The sequence below is a fragment of the Syngnathus leptorhynchus genome, chromosome 5 (genome assembly GCF_054491065.1).
Source record: "Syngnathus leptorhynchus isolate UIUO chromosome 5, UIUO_Slep, whole genome shotgun sequence".
NCBI classification, from domain to species: domain Eukaryota; kingdom Metazoa; phylum Chordata; class Actinopteri; order Syngnathiformes; family Syngnathidae; genus Syngnathus; species Syngnathus leptorhynchus.
In genome coordinates this window covers 2,593,318-2,612,673 of record NC_141199.1, presented here as the reverse complement: position 1 = coordinate 2,612,673, position 19,356 = coordinate 2,593,318, and the positions used below count along the sequence as shown (strand labels likewise).

The 19,356-nt window shown below is 45.3% G+C and overlaps 1 protein-coding gene across 10 annotated transcripts in view; it reads left to right on the top strand.

Annotated features, from left to right (window-relative positions):
- LOC147056235 (uncharacterized) overlaps window positions 1-19,356 on the top strand; it is a 114,055-nt gene that overhangs the window by 73,141 nt on the left and 21,558 nt on the right. For 9 of the 10 annotated variants that reach the window (XM_085912556.1, XM_085912562.1, XM_085912563.1 and 6 more), the window contains 2 exons: window positions 8,598-8,717; window positions 13,114-13,235. In XM_085912556.1, the coding sequence (XP_085768682.1) occupies window positions 8,598-8,717; window positions 13,114-13,235 (242 nt within the window). Of the gene's footprint in view, window positions 1-8,597; window positions 8,718-13,113; window positions 13,266-19,356 lie in introns of all 10 variants that reach the window. The other variant, XM_085912557.1, reaches the window with a different exon arrangement.

Sequence of the window (19,356 nt, the reverse complement as noted above, 5' to 3'; positions counted from 1 at the left end):
GTCAACACTGTTTGCTGACCTCGACTCGGGACGTTGTGAGTCGGTGGGGAGAATACTTCGAAGACCTCCTCAATTCCACCGACACATGCCTTCCATTGTGGAAGCAGGGCCTGGAAACTGAGGCGGACTCTCCAATCTCTGGGGTCGAAGTCACTGAGATAGTTACAAACTCCTCGTGGCAGGGCCCCAGGGGTGAATGAGATCTGCCCGGAGTTTTTAAAGGCTCTGGATGTTGTGGGGGTAACACGCCTCTACAACATTGCGTCGACATCGGGGACGGTGCCTCTGGATTGGCAGACTGGGGTGGTGGTTCCCCTCTTTAAGAAGGGGGACCGGAGGCTGTGTTCCAATTAAAGGGGAATCACACCTCAGCCTCCCTGGTAAGGTATATTCAGGGGTGCTGGAGAGGAGTATCCGTCGGGAGGTCGAACCTCAGATTCAGGAGGAGCAATGTGGCTTTCGTCCTGGCCGTGGAACAGTGGACCAGCTTTACACCCTCGGCAGGATCCTCGAGGGTGCATGGGAGTTTGCCAACCAGTCCACATGTGTTTTGTGGACGTGGAGAAGGCGTTCGACCATGTCCCTCGGGAGGTTCTGTGGAGGGTGTACGGCGTGCTGAGCCAACTGATAAGGGCGGTTCGGTCCCTGTATCACCGATGCCAGAATTTGGTCCGCATTTCCAGCAGTAAGTCGGATTCGTTCCAAGTGAGGGTTGGACTCCGCTAAGGCTGCCCTTTGTCACCGATTCTGTTCATAATTTTTATGGACAGAATTTCTAGGCGCAGCCGAGGCGTTGAGGGGGTCCGGTTTGGGGACCTCAGCATCGCGTCACTGCTTTTTGCAGATGACGTGGTGCTGTTGGCTTCTTCAGTCCGTGATCTCCAGCTCTCACTGGAGCGGTTCGCAGCCGAGTGTGAAGCGGTCGGGATGAGGGTCAGCACCTCCAAATCCGAGTCCATGGTCCTCGGTCGGAAAAGGATGGAATGCCCTCTCCGGATCGGGGATGAGATCCTGCCCCAAATGGAGGAGTTCAAGTATCTTGGGGTCTTGTTCACGAGTGAGGGCAGGATGGAGCGCGAGATCGTCGGCAGTAATGGCGACTCTGTACCGGTCCGTCGTGGTGAAGAGAGAGCTGAGCCAAATGGCAAAGCTCTCGATTTACCAGTCGATCTACGCTCCTACCCTCACCTATGGTCACGAGCTATGGGTCGTGACCGAAAGAACGAGATCCAGGATACAAGCGGCTGAAATGAGTTTCCTCCGCAGGATGTCCGGGCTCTCCCTTAGAGATAGGGTGAGAAGCTCGGTCATCCGGGAGAGACTCGGAGTAGAGCCGCTGCTCCTCCACGTTGAGAGGAGCCAGATGAGGTGGCTCGGGCATCTTATCAGGATGCCTCCTGGACGCCTCCCTGGGGAGGTGTTCCGGGCATGTCTCACCGGTAGGAGATCCCGGGGACGACCCAGCACACGCTGGAGAGACTACGTCTCTCGGCTGGCCTGGGAACGCCTTGGGATCCCCCGGGATGAGCTGGAGGAAGTGGCTGGGGAGAGGGAGGTCTGGGAGTCCCTCCTAAAGCTGCTGCCCCCGCGACCCAACCCCGGATAAGCGGAAGAAGATGAAGGGGTCTTTTGAGCCGTGCTTTGTCTGGCCCCTCACCTAGGACCCTTCTGCCATGGGTGACCCTACCAGGGGCATGAAGCCCCAGACAACATGGCTCTTAGGATCATAGGGGCACGCAAACCCCTCCACCACGATAAGGTGACAACTCACGGAGAGGTAGAGAACGGATTGAGAACGTTAAAGGGAGAAATGTGGGCGAGGGAAGTGTGGGCGGGGATTGTATATAAAAGAACGGGTACATGCAAAACATCGTTGTTATGACAACAGTGACAATAGCAAAGAGACACGCTTATCAAGCACAGTTCGAACTGAAGGCCATCAGCTACGCGGAGGAGCATGGAAATCGAGCAGCCGCGACAGAATTTGAAATCAACAAATCGATGGTTCGCAAGTGGAGAAAGCTGGAAAATGAGCTCCGACAGGTCAAGAAGACGCAGCTGAGTTTCCGCGGACGTAAGGCGAGGTGGCCCGAGTTGGAGGAAAGACTCGAACAGTGGATCATCGAGCAAAGAACGAGTAGGAGAAGCGTTTCGACGGTCACCATTCGACGAAAAGCAGCAATGCTCGCAGAAGAAATGACAATTGAACATTTTCAAGGAGGTCCGTCTTGTGCTTTCGTTTCATGAAACGGTGCCATTTTTCCCTCCGGACCAGGACTACGTTGACGCAGCAACTTCCAGCGGATTATAATGAAAAGCTGGCCATCTTCCGCTCCTACTGCAGCAAACGCATGGCCGACAAACACATCCAGCCCAGCCACATCGCCAACATGGACGAGGTGCTCACTTTCAACATCCCGGTGAATCATACTGTGGAGAAGAAAGGGACCAAGACGATCGCAATACGCACAACAGAATACGAAAAGTCTTCTTTTACTGTTGTGCTTGGCTGCCATGGTAATGGACAGAAACTGCTGCCTATGGTGATTTTTAAGAGAAAGACTTTGCCTGAAGAGAAGTTTCAAGCAGGAGTCATCATTAAGGTAAATGAAAAGGGCTGGAGTGATGAGGAAATGATGACTGAGTGGCTGAGGGAGGTGTATGTAAGGAGACCAGGTGCTTTTTTCCACGCATCACCATCGCTGTTGATCTGTGACTTTATGCGTGCCCATCACACAGCCGATGTGAAAAAACAAGTGAAGCAAATGAACGCCGAGTTGCTGTCATTCCGGCAGGCACGACAAAGGAACTCCCAACGCTGGACATTGGTGTGAACCAGCCGTTCAAAGTAAAGCTGCGAGCAACGTGGGAGCTATGGATGACTGATGGGGAGCATAGCTTCACTAAGAGTTGCATGGCAGCGCTGGCCGAGTTACGCCACAATTTGCAAATAGATTGTGGATGCTTGGGCTAACATGTCTGCTGGCATTGTTGTTCGAGCTTTCGTAAAAGCCGGCATCATATCTGAGGAGCCACACGGCACGGAAAGTGACTCTGACAGTGAAGAAAGTGAATCTGGCATGTCTGTTGGAGATTTAGCACTGCTGTTCAATTCGGAAACAGAGGATGAGGACTTCGATGGGTTTAATTGACGTTCATTACCGGTAATAAAAATGTGAATACCAAACTCAGTTTTGCTCCCGCTTCATTTTTAAATACGCACACTTGTATGCGTGTGTGTGTGTGTGTGTGTGTGTGTGTGTGTGTGTGTGTGTGTGTGTGTGTGTGTGTGTGTGTGTGTGTGTGTGTGTGTTTGTGGTGGTGTTGTTGTAAGGCGGACGTAGTTGAGAGTGCCATGAGAACGTTAAAGGGGTAAGTGTGGGCGTGGATTGTATATATAAAACCCGCGCCCTATGTGTGTTAAACACAGTCATGGCACACAACTGAGACTGCGCCTTTTATTATGGTGCGTCTTGTGAACGTGAAAATATGGTCATCAAATCTGAGCGAGGATCCCTTCATACGGTAGCTCCACAACATAATCACTAAAAGTAAGTTAGTTTTTGGAGTACAGCAGCCACCTACAGTAGTACAAAATTGTGTATTAATTTTTTCTACAGTGGAGAGAAATTAAACAAATATTAACTAATGTACCTAAGTAATAGTAATGTCAACGTAATAAAGTCCATCAATAGCCTATACGTTAAATGTCCATAGGCCTTTGAATGTGAGAATACGCATAAGTGAGAACATAATAATCTGAATATTAATACTGTATACAGTGGGGAGAACAAGTATTTGATACATTGCTGATTTTTCAAGTTTTTCCACTTGCAAAGCATGTAGAAGTCTGTAATTTCTATCACAGGTACTCTTCAACTGAGTGATGGAATCTACACATTTGTAAAACAAAAATCCAGAAAATCACATTGTATGATTTTGCTTGTATGAAACTTTTTAACAGTAGAGTGGATGGATTTTTGGAAAAACAAATTATTTGCAGAGAACCAATATGGCTTTAAGGTTAACAGATCAACAGCACAGGCATTAATGGAATCAATCAAGGAAATCACAGATGCAATAGATAACAAAAGACGAGCAATATTCATCGACCTCAAAAAAGCTTTTGACACAATTAATCATAACATACTAAAGTCCCAAAGTCAAAGTCCCAATGATCATTGTCACACACACATCTGGGTATGGTGAAATTTGTCCTCTGCATTTAACCCATCCCCATGTGATTTTGATCCATCCCCTGGGGGAGAGGGGAGCAGTGAGCAGCAGCGGTGCCTACTGTTATGGTTTATGAACTATCTTGATCGTATGATTATGTTGGGATGTAGACTAGAATGATGAACTTTGTTTGAACCTTTTACCTTTCCTTGACTCTGAAAAGTTTAACCATTCAGTTGTTGACACTTTCCAAATGGTGTGTTGTTTAGTTAGTCATCTGGAATGCTCCACTAGGTTTTATTTCCACGACCTCGTAAAACAATAAACTGGGACCCTCTGAAGTGGTTAACCATTTGCTGAGGTGACCACCAATTGGGACCCTCTGCACTGATTAACCATTTGCTGAGGTGACCACCACACATGTCAAATGTCACCCCCACCTTGGCCACTCTCACCCCCACCCTTCTCTCAATAAATACTCTCTTGCATGACTCCAACAGCAGAGTCTGTTCGAACATTGCTGTATCTACAGTAACGGACAAGCTCTCCACTTGCAAGTGCTTAAAGGGCATACTGTCTCTCGTGTGGTTCTTGCAAAATAAGTTAGTCAGAACATCTCTAACACCTACTCAATAAACTAGAAAAATATGGGATAAGGGGATTAGTATTAGACCCTCAGTATTAGGCCCTAAAGTGTTTATTTTGCATATAAATGATATGTGCAAAGTATCTAGAGAACTAAAACTCGTCAATTTTGCAGATGACACCAATATCTTTTGTTCAGTTAATAACATCCGATATATATATATAGTTTGACTGGAACAGATTATCATTTAATGTATGTAAAGCCAAGTTTGTTATTTGGCAAAGACATAGCGAACATAAAGGTACGAATAGAAATAGATGGGACTGAAATTGAAAGGGTGTAAGAAAACAAATTTCGTGGGGTTATAATAGATGACAGGCTGAGTTGGAAGCCACTCATCAAACACGTACAGTCCAAAATTTCAAGAAACATTGCCGTCATATACAAAGCAAACGAACTATTTGATTATCATTAACTTCAGACACTTTATTGTTCACTTGTCTTGCCATATTTGCATTACTGTGCTGAGGTTTGGTGAACTACAGGCACTTATCCTGCAGAAAAGAGCAATAAGGACTATTCATAAAGTCAACTACTTGGAACACACAAATCCACTTTTCATACAATCCAAACGATTGAAATTCCCTAACATAGTATCTTATTAAACACCAATCATCATATATAGGGCAAAAGCTAAACAACTACCAGAAAATATCCAAAACCTATTTAGGAATCGGGGGGGAGGTTATACATTAAGGGCGAATCACAACTTCAAAATTTTAAACATAAGAACAACCTTAAAAGTTTCTGTATAACTATAATCGGGGTCAAACTATGGAACAGTCTAAGTGAGGAACTCAAGCAAAGTCCAAATATCCACCACTTTAAAAAAAATTGCTAAAAAATGCCAAATGGCTACACACAAGCAAAATTGAAAACAAGTCTGAAAGTGTGTCTACTTGTGTTCTATTGTAGATTTATATGTTGAATCATTAGTTTAATGGATAAAGTGAGAAAGCGGTAGGAATCCAAAAAGCTATGCTTCCTCCTTTTCGAGCATTGTTGTTGTTTTTTTCAGTTTGTTTGTTTGTTTGTTTGTTTGTTGCATGGACATTGATATGGCACCTTAAAGTGTTGTTTTCCTTCCAAGAAGAAGATGGATGTTCTTCCGCATATCCGGGCTCAGGTCGCGGGGGCAGCAGCTTTAGGAGGGACTCCCAGACTTCCCTCTCCCCAGCCACTTCATCCAGCTCATCCAAGGCGTTTCCAGGCCAGCTGAGAGACATAGTCTCTCCAGCACGTCCTGGGTCGTCCACCGGGTCTCCCGTGTTCCAACACCCGAAGCACCTCCCCAGGGATGCATCCAGGAGGCTTCCTGGTGAGATGCCCGAGCCACCTCATCTGGCTCCTCTCAACGTGGAGGAGCAGCGGCTCTACTCCAAGTCTCTCCCGGATGACCGAGCTTCTCACCCTATCTCTAAGGTAGAGCCCAGACACCCTGTGGAGGAAACTCGTTTCAGCCGCTTATATCCGGGATTTTGTTCTTTCGGTCACGACCCATAGGTGAGGGTAGGAACGTAGTTCGACCGGTAAATTGAGAGCTTTGCCTTTTGGCTCAGCTCTCTGTTCACTACAGCGGACCGGTACAGAGTCCGCATTACTGCCCACGCTGCACCGATCCGCTTGTCGAGCTTACGCTCTTTACTGCCCTCACTTGTGAACAAAACTCCAAGATACTTGAACTCCTCCACTTGGGGCAGGATCTCATCCCTGATCTGTCCATAAAAGTTATGAGCAGAATCTGTGACAAAGGGCAGCCTTGACGGAGTCTGACCCTCACTGGGAATGAATCCCACTTACTGCCTTACTTAATGCGGACCAAACTCTGAAATCGATGATATCTGAACCGCCCTTATCAGATGGCTCGAGACCCGTACTCCCGAAGCACCCTCCACAGAACTTCCCGGGGGACACGGTCGAACACCTCCAAGACCACAAAACACTTGTGAACTGGTTGAGCGAACTCCCATGCCCCCTCAAGGATCCTGCTGAAGATATAGAGCTGGCCCACTGTTCCACGACCTGGACGAAAACCGCACTGCTCCTCCTGAATCCAAGGTTCGACCTCCCGACGGACCCTCCTCTCCAGCACCCCTGAATAGACCTTACCAGGGAGGCTGAGGAGTGTGATTCCTCTGTAGTAGGAACACACCCTCCGGTACCACTTCTTAAAGAGGGAAACCACCACCCCAGTCTGCCAATCCAGAGGCACCGTCCCAGATGTCCATGCAATGTTGCAGAGGCGTGTCAACCAGGACAGCCCCACAACATCCAGAGCCTTTAAGAACTCTGGGCGGATCTCATCCACGCCTGGAGCCTTGCCCCCGAGGAGTTTATTAATGCCTCAGTGACTTCGACCCCAAAGATTGGAGAGTCCACCTCAGAGTCTCCAGGCCCTGCTTCCACAATGGAAGGTGTGTCGGTGGAATTGAGGAGATCTTCGAAGTATTCTCCCCAGCAACTCAAGACTTCTTGAGTCGAGGTCAGCAGCACGAATTTCCTCTAAGCCGTCCAAAAGTCATTTTCCATGGCCTTGCCAAACTCCTCCCACGCCCGTGATTATCCCTCAGCAATGCCGCGTTCCGCTTGGCCATCCGGTACCTGCCGGCTGCCTCTGGAGTCCCACGGGCCAAAACGGTCCAATGGGACTCCTTCTTCAGCTTGACAGCATCCCTTACCACCGGTGTCCACCAGCGGGATCGGGGATTGCCGCCACGAGAGGCATCGACCACCTTACGCCCACAGCTCCGGTCGGCTGCCTCAACAATGGAGGCATGGAACATGGTCCACTAGGACTCAATGTCCCCTGCCTCCTCAGGGACATGGAAAAAGCCCTGCCGGAGGTGGGAGTTGAAGCTCTTCCTGACGGGATTCTGCCAGACGTTCCTCACAGTACGTTTGGGTCTGCCAGATCGGACCGGCATCTTCCTCCATCATCAGAGCCAACCCACCTCTTGATGAAGAGAGGGGCGAAGCTGTCAACTCTTGGTGATCAGTTGACGGCTCCGCACCTCTCTTCACCCGAGTGTCCAAAACATGCGGCCGCAAATCCGATGACAACTACAAAGTCGATCATCGAACTGCGGCCTAGGGTGTCCTGGTGCCAAGTGCACACATGGACACCCTTATGTTTGAACATGGTGTTTATTATTGACAATCCGTGTCGAGCACAGAAGTTCAAGTCCCTAAATTTTATTCGTCGTAAGGGTTTTTGGGGGGTTTATTTTTTCTCTTTTTATGTTTTAAATATGTTTGAAATAAAGATATCAATCACTAAATCAGTCCAACAAGCTCGCTAACCGGCTCGTCAGTTTCCTCATCCACCCGTTCTGTTGTTGTTCTAGCCTCCCTTTTCCTCTTCTCACGTTCCCTAAATAAACAGTCCGTGTTGCACATGGTTGTCCTGCCTTGTTCCTGCCTTTTTTGTTAAAGGCTGGCTGCCTTGCTTCCCGCACTTGTCCGCAACGACTCACATTGCTCGGAGGCACGCCCCGCGCTATCAGTGTGTATTTAAACACTGTTCTCACGTCACTTATAAACCCGCTAAGTAATGCTTTCATGAAAGGTGAAGCGCGAAGTGGCGAGGGATCACTGTATACAAATTAATGTTATTTGATAGCACGGTTATGGCATCTCATTTTGATTTTGGTAATATTGTTGTTCAGTGCATACGAATGAACAAACATTTTGCCGTATGGGGTTCAGATGAAGTCATTGATTTTTCATGAAAATTTAAGATTGCTTATTCTGTTCTTGTTCTGTATTGTTCACATAGGGAGACACATGATATCCGACATCCCAAAAGTCACTGAAAAGAAGAGTGAGGATAAGGGAAGAACAGAAATTCCCATGGCCACAAACAAAACTGTCCATTTTGATCCGAGCATACCAGTTGGTAAGACGCCTTTTGTAATATATGAACATTGAATGACTGAATCAAAATGTTGTACTGTAACTTTGTTTTTTGTATTTTTGCAAAAATTGGATGATACACAGTATACACATCATGAGGAAATTGTATTGGGTAATTAGTTACCGTATTTTTCTGACTATAAGTCGCGGTCTTTTTCATTGTTTGGGTGGGGGGTCGACTTATACTCAGGAGCAGTGACGTGCGGTGAGGTTCATGACTGGGGAGGCACTGACGTTGACCCCGGTAAGAATTGTTCAGCACCTAACGCTGCTCTAGTGTGGCTTATGCATTATTTAATTTGAACTATTTGAATTAAAATCTCATTAATCAATAACTAAAATCAATTAATTAAATTAATTAAAATCTCAGCTGTCTTCACACATAAAAACACTCAATAAAGCACATGAAATCAAAAACTTGTTTTCGATCGTGCGTACCACTCCGTTTGCTTCGAAGTCTCGTTGTCCGAATCAAAAAAATGTTTAACTCCGCAGTTAGTCTTCCTTTACTGATGAGCTCCTGCTTCGACCGAAAATCCATAATTGAAAACCGTTTGGATATGTATTCCTCCTTTGTAAAACGTAATGTAAAAATGGAAAGAAAGGTAAAACGAAACAAATGGACGACTGCTCCTCAGTTGTTCACTGTAAATTTGAACTGGAGATTTATTCTACAGGTAGGCGCATAAAGCATCCCGGGATCACTAGCACCCCCGGCCATAAGGCTGAAGAACCTTTTTTCGTAGCCTCTGTAAGATCTCTTTTCAAAGCCATTTTGTTCATCTAAAGAAACACGACGTTACAGACAGATGATAAAAAACACAAGATATTATATACACCAGCTTAACTACGGAAATTAATTAATATAGCCACAGTGTTTGAACACTTACAGAGCGACACAAAGACAGAGAGCAGTTCAGTCTAATGCATAGCCTGTCAACATATGCAGCCGTGTGATTACGCAATCCTCAGAGGCGGCGAGACAGGACGTTGGCTCCTCCAAGCGAATCGTCTTTGGTTTTAAAATAACTATAAAAATTCAGCAATTTTGGTCCAAAAAGATACAAAATTATTGAGATTAAAAGGAAAATGATTTTATAATCAAAATAATTGAATTTGTTTTTCCCCTTTTCATGATGGGAGGGGAGGCGTATATGTATATAGCGACTTAAATGTGAATTTTTTCACAAATTTTCAAAATTCAAAAATCCGCAATGAACGAACCGCAATGTAGCAAGGGTTTACTGTAATTTGAACTGCAAGTGATGTCAGCGGTGCGGCGCAGCGGTTGTTTACATAAAGGACAAAGGATTCAATCACGGGATGACGATGGGCCCCACGTTTGAAGGATTTAATGATTTGGAGTGACACAAGGTTTGAAAACCTTAATTATGTTATAGTTATTTGATATATTTTATTTCGTGTAGCAATTTATATATGTTTTTATCGTTACAGTTCAGTAGTTGTTGGCTCGTTGAACTTTTGTTTTGTTAAATAAAGAGCCGTTTACCAAACCGACGTCTTTCCTGGTACTTTGTTAATGCTACAATATACATTGCTCAAAAAAATTAAAGGAACAGTTTTTTTATCAGGGTATGGCATGAATTCAATTACACTTTTCTGATAAGGTTTTGATCAGGCACGTGGCAGAGGGGGTTGTTAATCACTTTCAGCTGCATTGGTGTTGATGGAATTAACAACAGGTACACTAGAGGGGCATCAACGAGATGGTCCCCAAAACAGGACTGGTTTTGCAGGTGGAGGCCATTTCAAGCTCCTCCCTCTTGATCTTTTTTGACTGTTTTTCCACAAGTGTTGGCTTTACCAAGAGTCATTATCACGACTGGAAGCATGAGGCGATTTCTTAACCCTCCTGAAGTTGCGCAGATTGTCCAACTCCTCCAGGATGACACATCCATGCGTGCTGTTGCAAGAAGATTTGATGTGTCTCTCAGTGCAATCTCCAGAGCATGGAGGAGATTCCAGGAGACAGGCAGTTACTCTAGGAGAGCTGCACAGGGCCGTAGACGGTCCTCATCCCATCAGCAGGACCGATATCCGCTGCTTTGTGCAAGGAGGAACAGGTTGAGCACTGCCCGAGCCCTACAGAATGACCTTCAGCAGGCTACTGGTGTGAATGTTTTTGCCCAAACAGTCAGAAACAGACTTCACGAGGGTGGCCTCAGGGCATGACGTCCTGTAGTGTGCCCTATGCTCACTACTCAGCACCGTGGAGGTCGAATGGCATTTGCCATAGAACACCAGAAGTCCACCACTGGCGCCCTGTGCTTTTCATAGTTTACCCTGAGCACCTGTGATAGACGTGAAAGGGTCTGGAGAAGCCAAGGAGAGCGCTATGCTGCCTGCAACATCATTCAGCATGACCGGTTCGGTGGTGGGTCAGTGATGGTTTGGGGAGGCATTTCCATGGCGGGACGAACAGACCTCTACAGGCTAGAGAACGGCACTCGGACTGCCATTAGGTATGGGGATGAAATCCTTGCACCCATGGTCAGACCCTACGCTGGTGCAGTAGGTCCTGGGTTCCTCCTGATCCACGACATTCCCGGCCTCATGTGACAAGAGTACGCAGACAGTTTTTGGAGGATGAAGGAATTGACATAATTGAATGGTCCTCACGATCACCTTATCTAAACCCGATAGAACACCTTTGGGACATAATGTTTCGGTCCATCAGACGCCACCAGGTTGCTCGTTAGACTTTGCAGGAGCTCACTGATGTCCTTCGACAGATCTGGGAGGACATCCCACAAGACACCATCAGTCGTCTCATTAGGAGCATGCTGCGACGTTGTCAAGCATGCATACAAGCATGTGGAGGCTACACAAGATATTGAAAAGAGTTTTGAATTGCAGAAATTGAATTTAGGGAAAATGGACGAGCCTGACACATCATTTTTTCACTTTGATTTTTGGGGTGTCTATATACTGAGCCCTCTGTAGGCTGAAAACTTTTATTTCCATCAAAAGATGTGGCATTCTTTTGTTCCTGAGATATTAAACTGTCCATATTAGTATAGATATCCAACTTTTTTTTCACCATTGAAATCTGATGTGTTTTCAAAGTGTTCCTTTAATTTTTTTGAGCAGTGTAGTTATATACTAGATCTGTGCGGCGCATGCGCGCCGTTGTTGACATAAAAGACGAGGAATTTTATCGATTGATTTAATGATTTGTAGTGGCACAGATGGTTTGATAATATTGTTGTAATATGATAGTTATTTGAGATATACTTTATATATCGTGATATGGATCTGTGGAACAATTAGAAATGCAACTCAGGACAAGTTTGACGTCAGCGGCGCATACGCGGCGCATACGCGGCGAATACGTGCGATTTATATGCCGGAGCGACTCTAAGTCTGAAAAATACGGTATATGTGTGTTGTGTCAAAAAGGTGCTTTTAACTGATTTGTTTCAAGTCAAGTTTATTTGTATATCCCTAAATCACAAGCAGTCTCAAAGGGCTTCACATAGACAAACAATTGACAATTATTCTCAAAGCATCCCCTGATCTCGAGCTCCCAAAAGGGCAAGGAAAACCTCAAAAAAACCCTACCAGGGGAAAAATGAGAAACCTTGAGAAGGGACCACAGATGGAAGGATCCCCCTTTCAGGATCACCAGGCTGCAATTGATGCAAAGAGGGCACATAAAATACATAATATGGAAAACAAAAATTGGATGTCCAGGCCAAAGCGATGAGCTGTCGGCAAAGCCCTCGATCGTACTGGCAGTGTCTTCGAGGAGGGTAATCCTAAAAGGGTAAAAAAAATGCAGTTCCCTCATCCTGAATTTGGTCCACGAGAATCTAGATAGCCGCTGTCAGCTTGGGTGTCACCTAACCACCTCCCCAGCCGGGGAGGGGTGGGGGAAGTGGGGTCGGGGAGAGGGAGCAAGAACAAACTCCAGCCGCATCGGCCACTACAGGTTAATTAAAGGCCATATCATAGAAATATGTCTTTAAACGTGTCTTAAATGTTTCTACTGAGGTAGCAGTTCTAATATCCATTGGAATTTTATTTTTAGGGAGTCAGTAATATCGGCACCTGTTATGTTGGGGAGAGGTTCATAAATAAATAAATAAAACTTTTCCCGGTCTGAGAAGTAGCGGGTTTTTGATTTAGCATGCAACAGGTTTTGTTGACTACCCTTTGATGTGCAGAGTCAGGAAGTTCATCTATCACCTGTTGTGTTTTTTTTAATTTATTTAACACTAGAAGAAACTAACCCCTTCCACGAGAGTCCCCGGCGAATGTTGAATTGTCCTCTTGCGTGCGGGCTTCAAGATCTTAACACCGCCCATTTAACAACCCCCTTCTCTCTCTCGCTCTCCCTCGCTCTCTCTCTCTCCTAGGTATGGAATTCTTGGTTCCCAAAACGGGCTTCTTCTGCAAAGTGTGTAACCGTTTTTTCTGTGGAAGTAAAGATACTCAGATCACCCATTGCAAAAGCTTCAAGCACTTTGAGAACCTGCAAGTATGACAGAACATCTATTACTTTCTAAATGTATGTATGTATTTATGTATCTGTATGTACTGTATATGTGTGTACAATACACTGTCTGCACAATTATTAGGCAAGTGTGTATTTTGACCATATGATCATTCGTACTCATATTTTCCAACTCCATGCTGTATAAGCTTGAAAGCTTACTCGATACAAGTATAAGAAGTGAGATGTATTTATATAATGAAGGGATTGTAGGGCCTCAGGAGATCAACACCCTATATCATAGTGTGCATCATTATGAGGCAGCTTGTTTCCTGAGTTTCCTAAGGCGAAATGGGGCAAAAAAGAGGAAATCTTTTAAATGCTAATTTGTAAATTTTTAGTTGTATTCTCACTTTAACGATTGAAAATTATCAAGATGGTTATATCTACATTTTTACTTTAGTTGCATCATAATTCTGCGCACTAAAAGTTGCCTAATAGTTGTCCACACAGATATTTTCCTAAGAAAGCCAGAATCTAGTCAAGTCAAGTCAAGTTTATTTGTATAGCCCTAAATCACAAGCAGCTTCAAAGGGCTTCACATAGACAAGAAATTGACAATTATTCTCAAAGCATCCCCTGATCTTGAGGTCCCAAAAGGGCAAGGAAAAACTGGGAAAAACCCTACCAGGGGAAAAATGAGAAACCTTGAGAAGGGACCACAGATGGAAGGATCCCCCTTTTAGGATTACCAGGCTGCAATGGATGCAAAGAGGGCACATAAAATACATAATATGGAAATCAAAAAGTGGATGTCCAGGCCAAAGCGAAGAGCTGTCGGAGGTGCCCTCGATTGTCCTGGCAGTGTCCTCTAGGAGGGTATTCCGCTGCAGTTCCCTCATGCTGAATTGGTCCACGAGAATCTAGATAGCCGTCGTCAGCTTGGGTGTCACCTAACCACCTCCCCAGCCGAGGAGGGGTGGGGGGAGTGGGGTCGGGGAGAGGGAGCAAAAACAAACTCCAGCCGAATCGGCTACTACAGGTTAATTAAAGGCCATATCATAGAAATACGTCTTTAAACGTGTCTTAAATGTTTCTACTGAGGTAGCAGTTCTAATATCCATTGGCAGGGCATTTCAGAGCTCTGGAGCCCGAATAGAAAATGCTATTTTTATAAAGACATTTTCTTGGCCCTCGGTGTCACTAAAAGACTAGCGTTTTGCGAACGAAGGTTACGAGACGGAACATAAGGAACAACTAAGTCGACGAGATATGAAGGCGCTAAGCCATGCAATGATTTATAGGTTAATAGAAGAACCTTGAAGTCACATCTTAAATGGACCGGGAGCTAGTGTAAATTGGCTAATATTGGGGTAATGTGATCAAATTTTCTTGTCCGTGAGAGCAGCCTTGCAGCAGCATTTTGTACTAACTGTAGACTTTTGATGCTGGACTTGGGAAGACCAGAGAATAATGCATTACAGTAGTCCAGGCGCGACGTGATAAATGCATGTATAATAATTTCGGCATCACCGGTCGAGAGGATTGGGCGAATCTTAGCAATATTACGAAGGTGAAAAAATGCTATTCTGGTTATATTCTTAATGTGCTTTTGAAAGGAGAGCGTTTGGTCAAATATTACCCCAAGATTAGTTACAGTATCACTCTGAGTGATAGTACGGCTATCTAGAGTTATAGCGGTTTCCTTAAATAAATGTTGATAACGAGCTGGACCAATTATCAACATCTCAGTTTTATCTGGGTTCAGACGAAGGAAGTTGAGAGACATCCATTGCTTGATCTCTGCAAGGCATGCCTCAAGATTACAACAGTCCCGCGGATCTGTCATTGATAATGGCATATATAATTGGGTGTCATCCGCGTAACATTGAAAACTAATATTTTATTTACGTATTATGTTCCCAAGCGGAGTCATATAAATATTAAATAGAATTGGTCCTAGTACCGATCCCTGTGGGACACCACACGTAACTTTATAGAGCTCAGAGGACGCATTGCCATGGACCACTCGGTGCGTCCTGTCTGATAGATACGAATGAAACCAGCCTAGTGCTGACCCCGAAATACCAACACAACTTTTAAGACGTTCTAATAAAATATTGAAGTCAACAGTGTCAAAGGCAGCACTAAGATCGAGTAGTAACAATACCGATGAAGTATTTGAATCCATAGCTAAGAGGAGATCATTAGTCACTTTATGGAATGATTAGCTCTAAACCCAGACTAAAAAGATTCATATCGATTATTAGCGACCATGTAATCAATAAGCTGCTGCGCTACTACTTTTTCAAGCAGTTTTGCTATGAATGGGAGATTTGAAACTGGCCTATAGTTACTGAGACAGTCCGGGTCAAGATTTGGTCGCTTAAGTAGCGGTTTAATGATAGCGGTTTTAAAGGCTGTTGGCACTATCCCAGAGGAGATAGACAGATTAATTATATTTAGAACGGACGGTCCTAAGATTTGAAATAATTCTTTAAATAGTTTGGTTGGAAGTGGGTCAAGTAAACATGTTGTTTGTTTAGCCGCACTAATTGTGTAAGCCTTTCGAGGGACACGCTTTTAAAATTTGAAAGGGTTATTGCATGATCGTCGGCGCCGGTAATCGGCGGTCCCGACTGAGTGATCGGAATGGTCATCTTGATCTCATCCCTAATGGATTCAATCTTTCGAGCAAAAAATTTCATGAACTCGTCAGCCGAGTGAAAGGAGCTATCGGGGGTTGGCTGGCGTAGTGTTAGCTTTGCCACCGTATCAAATAGGTATTTAGGATTGTTCTTATTGAGATTAATGACCTGCGAAAAATAACGAGTTTTTGCTAAAATAAGCGCATCTTTATATTTCAGGAGGCTGTCGCGCCATGCCTGATGGAAAACCTCAAGTTTGGTTAAACGCCATTTGCGCTCATGCTTTCTACTTAATTGTTTAAGCGAACGTGTTTCATCTGTGAACCACGGAGTAGGCAGTCTACGGCGAGTTTTTAGACGTAGCGGCGCCACAGAATCAATGGCATTTAACAATGTAGCATTGAATTCATTTGTAAGATTATCAATAGAGCCGGTATATGAGGGCAATACGGCAGTTGCTGGTGGCAGTAGCCCAGATAGCGCAGTCGCAGTCATGGAGTTAATATTACGGCTGCTATAATTCTGATTGCTGTCTTGTCTTTGACTAAGAACTAAAATTTCAAATTTGATTAAGTAGTTATCAGACAAAACAGTAGTGTATGGCAGTACTGTTATATTAGAGGTTGCCAGTCCTCGGGATAATACCAAATCTAAGGTATTACCATTCTTATGCGTTGCTACCTGTACGGCTTGCGTAAAACCAAACGTATCAATTAGAGTCTGAAACGCCAAAGTAAGTGGCTCTGACGGTAAATTCATGTGGACGTTAAAATCGCCCATGATTATTATATTATCCGCGTTTGTCACTAGATCAGCCACAAATTCTGAAAATTCATCCAGGAAGCTAGCGTAAGCCCCAGGTGGACGGTAAATAACAGCAAGATAAAATGACGGTAAAGCGGTGGGTCGGACAGTGAGAACTTCAAATGTTTTAAATATGTTAATCGAACGAGGCGTAAATCTAAGATCGGAATTTGAGATGAGGGCAACACCCCCACCCTTTTTTTGAGGACGCGCCACATGCGAGCTCACAAAATTTGGAGGCGAGGCCTCATTAAGCGGTAGCAGTTCATTAGGTTTTAACCAGGTCTCGCAAAGACCAAATATATTTAGATTATGTTCCGTGATGAGGTCATTAACGAGAACTGCTTTTGTATGAAGCGATCTAATATTCATAAAACCAAGTTTAAGTGTAATCGGTTGGTCAGGGTTTGTATTTATCAGAGGATTTTTGAACGAAATGAAAGTAAGATTGTGTTCTCTAGGCCTGACATCACCTCTCAATTGTTTATTTGCGCGGTGGGACGATACGACCGTAGGAATTTGATAGTAAATATTTGGTACACACGTAATATTATCTGAAACAGGCACCATATCATCAGCTATACCGGTCGGGGTGGAGCGTTTGGATTTGTCTGCCACCTCAGTAGAAAGTGTGTTCATGTGTACTGTAGCACTATTCAAACTGTGACGCTCTAGTCTACACAAGGAGCTATGTGCATGCTGGAAGTCTAGCCTAGCGCTAGTTAACTTTAACTTAACTGACTCCAAACCCATCCTGACAGGTGGTCTAGTCACCTGTGCTCCGGCCTGCTCTAAGGTGACCTGTCATAAATGACAGACCACAGTTGTGGGGCTGTCATGGGTGGGGCTGTCATGGGTGACAAAATACGTCTGTATTTATAAATGAATGCTGTCAGGCAATTTAAAAAATTTAATTTATTGCCTGCGGACATAGGTTCCGACTAGACATAGTCAGACTTGCCTCCACACATAGTTTGGGCTCTGGTACAAGTCCTCTCGAGAGGGGCTGGACTCTCTTCCACTCTGGAGTTGCCCACGGTGAGAGGCGTCGAGCAGGTGTTGGAGCAATCTGTTGAAATATAGATTACTGTTTGATTACTCAAACAGTAATCTATATTTCTAGAAAGAGTGAAGGCGCCTTCACGGTTAGGATGAAGGCCGTCCTTCCTCAGCAGGTCGGGGCGGCCCCAGAAGGAGGACCAGTTATCTATGAAATACAGTCCCTGCTTTTTACAGAACCCAGCCATCCATCGATTAAGGGAGACTAATCTACTAAACCTCTCATCAGAGCCTCTCCCAGGCAGGGGGCCAGAGACAAATACTCGATGCCGACTTATCTTTCTGGCGAGATCACAAGTCCTCGCTATGTTTCTCTTTGTGATCTCAGATTGCCTCATCCTAACATCATTGGCGCTGACGCTATATCAGAGTAGCTAGTGTTGTTGGAACTACGCTGTTGACTAGTCCTATTGCGAGTCAGCTCCCTAAGATTAGCTTCTATGTCGGGTGCTCTGCCCCCAGGAATACACATTACCGTGGCTGGATTTTTAAGCGTGATATTTCGGGTAATGGAGTCACCTATGACCAAGGTGCGGGGGCCAGTAGACCGAGATGACTTTGGACGGCTATGCGTCTTACCTGGCTCATCGCGATTAGCAAGCCGCTTGGGGCTAATGCTAACGGGGCTAGCGGGCTGACTACAGTCCGCGACTGTGTCCGCCACATCTACTGTTATCGCACTATTCTGCTCTAACTGGCGGACACGTCCCTCTAGCAGGGACAACCTCTCTAACAGAAGGGTGCAGTTGGTGCACGAAGCAGTACAAACCTCTTGTTCCGCAGCCATACTTACGTGTCCGATGATCGACGGTAGACCTCACTAGAATCTCACTTTTATTCTCTTAAGTCGTCAAGTTTGGGGTCTGTAGTTGTTCAAAAACAAAATGAATCCTCAAAATTACAATTTGCCTAATGTGCACACAGTGTGTGAAAGAAAGAAAGTTTGGCAGTTGACATCCGAGTAAAACAACATAAAAGGCATGTGTTCTGATTTTGTCTTAAAAAAAAAAAAACTAAAATAATATTTTGAAATGCAACATAACAAAAAAACACAAATAGGTGTGTCTGTGTGTGTGTGTGTGTGTGTGTGTGTGTGTGTGTGTGTGTGTGTGTGTGTGTGCGTGTGTGCGTGTGTGCGTGTGTGCGTGCGTGCGCGCGGGCGCGCGCCCGCGCGCGTGTTTGTGTATTTATAAATGAATGCTGTCAGGCAATTTAAAAAATTTAATTTATTGCCTGCGGACATAGGTTCCGACTAGACATAGTCAGACTTGCCTCCACACATAGTTTGGGCTCTGGTACAAGTCCTCTCGAGAGGGGCTGGACTCTCTTCCACTCTGGAGTTGCCCACGGTGAGAGGCGTCGAGCAGGTGTTGGCATACTTATTGCCCCCCCGGCTGGGCGCCTGCACATTGGGGTTCACCCCGGTGAGCGAGAGGGTAGCCTCCCTCCGACCTTCGGGTGGGGGGACAGGTCCTGACTGTTGTTTGTGTCTATGCACCGAACGGCAGCTCAGAGTACCCACCCTTCTTAGAATCCCTGGAGGAAGTGCTGGAGAGCGCTCCTTCTGGGGACTCCATCGTTCTACTGGGTGACTTCAATGCTCACGTGGGCAATGACACTGAGACCTGGAAGGGCGTGATTGGGAGGAACGGCCC